Source organism: Lactuca serriola, chromosome 9 (assembly GCF_051521515.1).
Source record: "Lactuca serriola cultivar US96UC23 chromosome 9, Lser_US96UC23_V15, whole genome shotgun sequence".
Classification (NCBI taxonomy): Eukaryota; Viridiplantae; Streptophyta; class Magnoliopsida; order Asterales; family Asteraceae; genus Lactuca; species Lactuca serriola.
In genome coordinates, this window is record NC_136416.1 from 186,603,833 (window position 1) to 186,608,794 (window position 4,962).

Consider the following 4,962-nt stretch of genomic DNA (forward strand, 5'->3'; position numbering starts at 1 on the left):
ACCTTTAATTTGGTTTATGAATGAATAAAAAATAGTTATAATTAAAAAAACACTCAATAACCGACAACAACGGCTTGGCTCTGACCTCTAGAATATTGTATTAAACAAAAAAAATTATAGTTTATACCTCTTAAAATTTAAAATACGATTAATATGATTTATAATATAGTATAAAATATAAGATATAAGATTATATGTTTTAGAACTTTGATTCCTGATGTTGGTTATTTTGACAATGTACAAATTTTTCTTATAAAATTATCAAATCTAATTTAAAACAATGGTAATTTTTCTTGATTATTCCATAATCCTATCTTTATATAATGCTTCGGTATCAAATCAAATATACAAAATACAATTTAATAAATATAAATGAAATTTAAGTCAAATTGTAGACACAACACAAAAGTAAAATCCCACGAACAAAGTGATCTCAACCGTCCATCAATCATCTCTACCAGCTGAAATGTCGCAAACATTGCTACATGACCATCATCATGACCATACGCTGTGCTTATGCCATATGCATGTACATAAGACTGATACATGGGATTGTAGTACCAAAGGATTTTCCCAATAAGTATATAAGGATCGAATTGGAGGAGATGCACTCCTTCCATTTATCAGATCAAACACCCAAAATTATTTCTCTTTTTTCCTTTTCTTTTCTCTCTCTTCCCCTCTTTTCTCTCTCACACACACTACCGCATATATTCATCATTCCAATTAATTATAGAAATTTGATCTTTTTTTCTACATCTTCCATTTTATACATACAATACAAAGAAGAAGAGAGAAGCTCACATCAAGATTTCTTTCTCAAAAGGACATATTATTCTGAAATCGAAATTGAAATCTGAACAACCTACAAAAACGGAGGGGCAGTATCGAGGAGGATGAACGTGCCCTCGGTTCTAATTGCTCCTCCTCTCAGATCTTAATTGTTAATCGTTTCGAGATTTGTCATCTGGGTATTTCTTTAATCGGCTTTGTTTTTTGTATTCGATTTGATTTTTTTTATTTTTTATTTTTTTTTAATTTTTTGCTAAAAGTGTGTTTCTAGATTGATTGATTTCCTTCATCTGTGCAACCCCTTTTCAGGAGGACCTGAATTGGTGTTAGATTGGTCGCCATCGAGGGATCCGATGTTTTCCTGATTGAATCCGATAATACCCATTTTATATTAGGCGTATTAATCTCTGTGTAACTTAAAATTAAGGTATATTGCTTTTAATCTATGTTTGTTTGATCTGCATTTTCGCTTCATAAACTTGAAATTTTTAGGTGAATCGAATTCTTAATTGCAATGAGAATTCTCGATCATTCCGGAACCAATTTCGCACCAATATCTACGCTATGTTGAAAATTGTTCAAACCCTTTTCCGATTAAAAGCTTTATCGAAGAAATTCACGTTGCTGATCGATTAATTTTGTTGTATAGAAAATGCAATCGGATCTCGGCAAGCTATTCATCGGCGGGATATCATGGGATACAAACGAAGAACGCCTCCAGGAATATTTCAGTAGCTTCGGTGAGGTCTTGGAAGCCGTAATCATGAAAGACCACACCACCGGACGTGCCCGTGGTTTTGGTTTCGTCGTCTTCTCCGATCCCGCAGTCGCTGAACGAGTTATCAAAGAGAAACACAACATCGATGGCAGAATGGTAATAATTTCTCCAATTCCTTTTCTTACTCAATCTCTCCATCATTCTGAACACAAAGCTTCAAATTTCCACCAGGTCGAAGCAAAAAAAGCCGTTCCAAGAGACGATCAAACCACAATGAGTAGAAACAGCGGTAGCATTCAAGGTTCACCTAATCCAAATCGAACTAGAAAGATATTTGTAGGAGGGTTAGCTTCAACAGTCACTGAAACCGATTTCAAGAGATACTTTGAGCAATTCGGGACAATTACAGACGTTGTGGTGATGTACGATCATAACACACAAAGACCACGAGGATTTGGATTCATAACTTATGATTCAGAAGAAGCTGTAGACAAAGTACTCCTAAAAACTTTCCATGAACTCAATGGCAAAATGGTTGAGGTCAAACGAGCTGTCCCTAAAGAACTTTCACCTAGCCCTAATCGCACCATGCTTGGTGGATACCCGTATGGATTGGGTCGAACCGGTAACCTTTTTAACGGGTATACCCATGGACCCTATGATGGTAGATTCAGTCAAATTCCTAGAAGTGGGTTTGCAAATTTTGGAATGGGGTTAAATTTTGAACCAAGTATGAGTATGAGTAGCCCTAATTACAATAGGAGTTTAGGGTATGGAAGAGGAATGAGTCCTTATTTTGTAGGGGGTTCAAATCGGTTTGTGGGTCCCATTAGTTTTGATGGTGTGAATGCTTTGAATGGTGGAAATGGTGGGAATGGAGGGAATACTTCTTTTTTCAGTTCGACTCCTAGGAATTTATGGGGTAATGGAGGGTTTAATTACGGGTCAAATTCAAGTGGTTCAAGTGGTTATGTTGGGTCGGGGAGTGGGGGTATTGGCGGGGGTATTTTCGGGAATTCTGGTCTTAATTGGGGTTCATCTCCGGTTGTTGGTGGTGGAGGTGGCGGTGGTGGTGGTGGTGGTGGGAATTCTTCTAGTGGGAATCTTGGGTATGGTGGAGGTGGTGGTGATGGTGGTTTTGGTTTAGGAGGTGGTGGTGGTGGTTATGGTAGAAATGTTGCTAGTAGTGGGGTGGCGAATGGTGGTTTTGAAGGGCCTTTCTCCGAGTTTTATGGTGGTGGTGGCGGTGGGAGTGGCGGCTCGGTGTATGGTGGTGACCCGACTTGGCGGTCAGGGAATAGTGAGCAAGAGGGGTCGGGTTCGTTTGGTGGGTATGGAATTGGTGGTGATGGCCCTGAGGCTAAAACTTCTCCTGGTTATGTTGGTTATAGTGTTGCCAAACGACACCCAAATAGAGGTATCAAGAATTCACTATCTTATTCTTTGTTTAAATTACTCATGAATCTTGAATCTTGATGGATATTTGATATAGAACTAAAAAATACTTTGAAAATAACTATGGGATCCTATAAAATCAAAATGCTAGCTATAGAAGAAGATCAAGAACTTTAAAGATTGAATCTTTTTACATCAAGTTATGGTTCTACTTCTTTTCTTTAAGCTTCCAAGGGTATTTTCTTGTAAAAAAGAGGGTAAATTCAAGATTTTGATCAAGAAATAAGGATTTGTAATTCTCTCATGTAATAAAAGAGGAAAAAGATTCAAACCCATATTTGCCAAGGGTATTGGTTGGTTAAAATATCATTCAAGCTAAAAACTTTATAATGGATTAAACAAATCTTTTAATGATAAACTAATTTCACCATTTTTTTTTTGGTACAGGAATTGCTGGCTAGTTTGGAGTTCAAAAATATGCTATAGTAGATGGAAGTTTGGTGTATCCCCATATTAGCACACGTTTTAAAGTTCAAAAAAAAAAATTAAAAAAAAAGTTGGGTATCTTCTGAAGAGATAAGTAGAGTGCTCTTTTAGAGATAGAAGGCGTATAAGCGAGTTATTTTCGTGTTCTTTTTTTCTTTTATGGATTGAATTTGAGTTACATTTTTGGTCTTGTTTTTTTGAGTGAGATGTAAAATCAGTTTGCGGCGTATAGTCAAAATGTGTATCATCTTGCATCTCTGGTGAGACGGGCGATGCATAAAAAGGGATCGAGGATATGAGTTTCATTTGTAAGGTTTTAGGTTTTCTTTTACAAAAAAAGAAAAAAAAACTGCAAACTTGTAGTTAGATCTTTGTCTCCCGTCTTTGTCTTTGTTTTTAGATCTTGTTTTTGTTGTTTCTGCTAAGAATTGCAGCTGGATTCTTGTTGGTTTTACTAGTGTGAAACATTTGAGGGATACTCATCTAGGGTTCCCATTAATAAGTTACTTGAACTATGTTGTTTCTTTGATTTAGGGTGTTATTATTTACATGAAAGATTGGTTTTTTTAGTGAAGTTATGACTTTGTTTGGATGGTGCTACGACCACACACTTTTATGTGCTTGATGTGACCAACGAATTTCTGCCTCTAGACTTGGATTTGAAGATTGGCATAAAAATATTTGATTTATACTTCTATGTTTTGTTTTGGAAACTTCCCTAATAAGGGTTTTGAGACAGCTTTTGTGCATTGATTAATCCATGTTGTGAACATGATGTTATGTTTCATGTCTTGGAGTTAATGTAGACGAACTTTTATGGCTACATGTGTTGTTGCATGTTGTTAGGATTTGAACACGAATCTGTGTGTTACTTACCACATTTTTTATGTGTTACTGAGTCACCACAACTTAAAATTAAAGGTTTATTTCTATCAATTATGCCCAAAATAATATTGATTTGGTTTTAAAGATTCTTTACTTTTAGTAAAAATTACAAAAAGTAGAAACATGCTTTATGCTACCAAGGAAGGCATAATACATTATTTTATTTTAACAATCATGAAGGTCGTTAACAATGATCACTTGGGATTAACATTTCAAGGGGAATTTTTCGGATTCGAATACCATATGATATAATGTTTAAAAAAAAATTGCAATGCACTTTTAGTTTACAAATAGTAACAATAAGTAACCTAAAATATCTCTAATGCTTACAAGTTTTATACTATATTGTTGTATCGGTAAAGAAATTTAATGTATGGTTATTACAAGTAAGGAAATTTAATAGATTGCTATTATGGTTGATATATATAATAATTATATAAGTTTCAGATTATATATTGATATCATTGGTAACAAATATAAGTACATTGCTATTATGATTAGAAATAAAGTAGATCACTTATATGGGTAAATATAAAGTACATTGATTGTATCAATAGCAAAACTAAAACATGTCGCTGTTTTTTTTTTTTTTGGAAATTTATGCTTATTTTTATGGGCAAATGACACGAAAATATTAAGTTGTAGCTTGTATTCAGGTTACTTATTGTTATACAAAAAGGAAATCG

General features: G+C 34.6%; 1 protein-coding gene across 1 annotated transcript; it reads left to right on the forward strand.

The window, feature by feature from the left end:
* Positions 1 to 598: 598 nt before the first annotated feature.
* Positions 599 to 3,920, forward strand: LOC145072523 (RNA-binding (RRM/RBD/RNP motifs) family protein). The gene is made up of 5 exons (XM_079018970.1): positions 599 to 971; positions 1,102 to 1,219; positions 1,442 to 1,666; positions 1,742 to 2,927; positions 3,353 to 3,920. The coding sequence occupies exons 3-5, from the start codon at positions 1,445 to 1,447 to the stop codon at positions 3,364 to 3,366; spliced, it is 1,422 nt and encodes a 473-aa protein (XP_078875096.1). The 5' UTR covers positions 599 to 971; positions 1,102 to 1,219; positions 1,442 to 1,444; the 3' UTR covers positions 3,367 to 3,920.
* Positions 3,921 to 4,962: the final 1,042 nt, after the last annotated feature.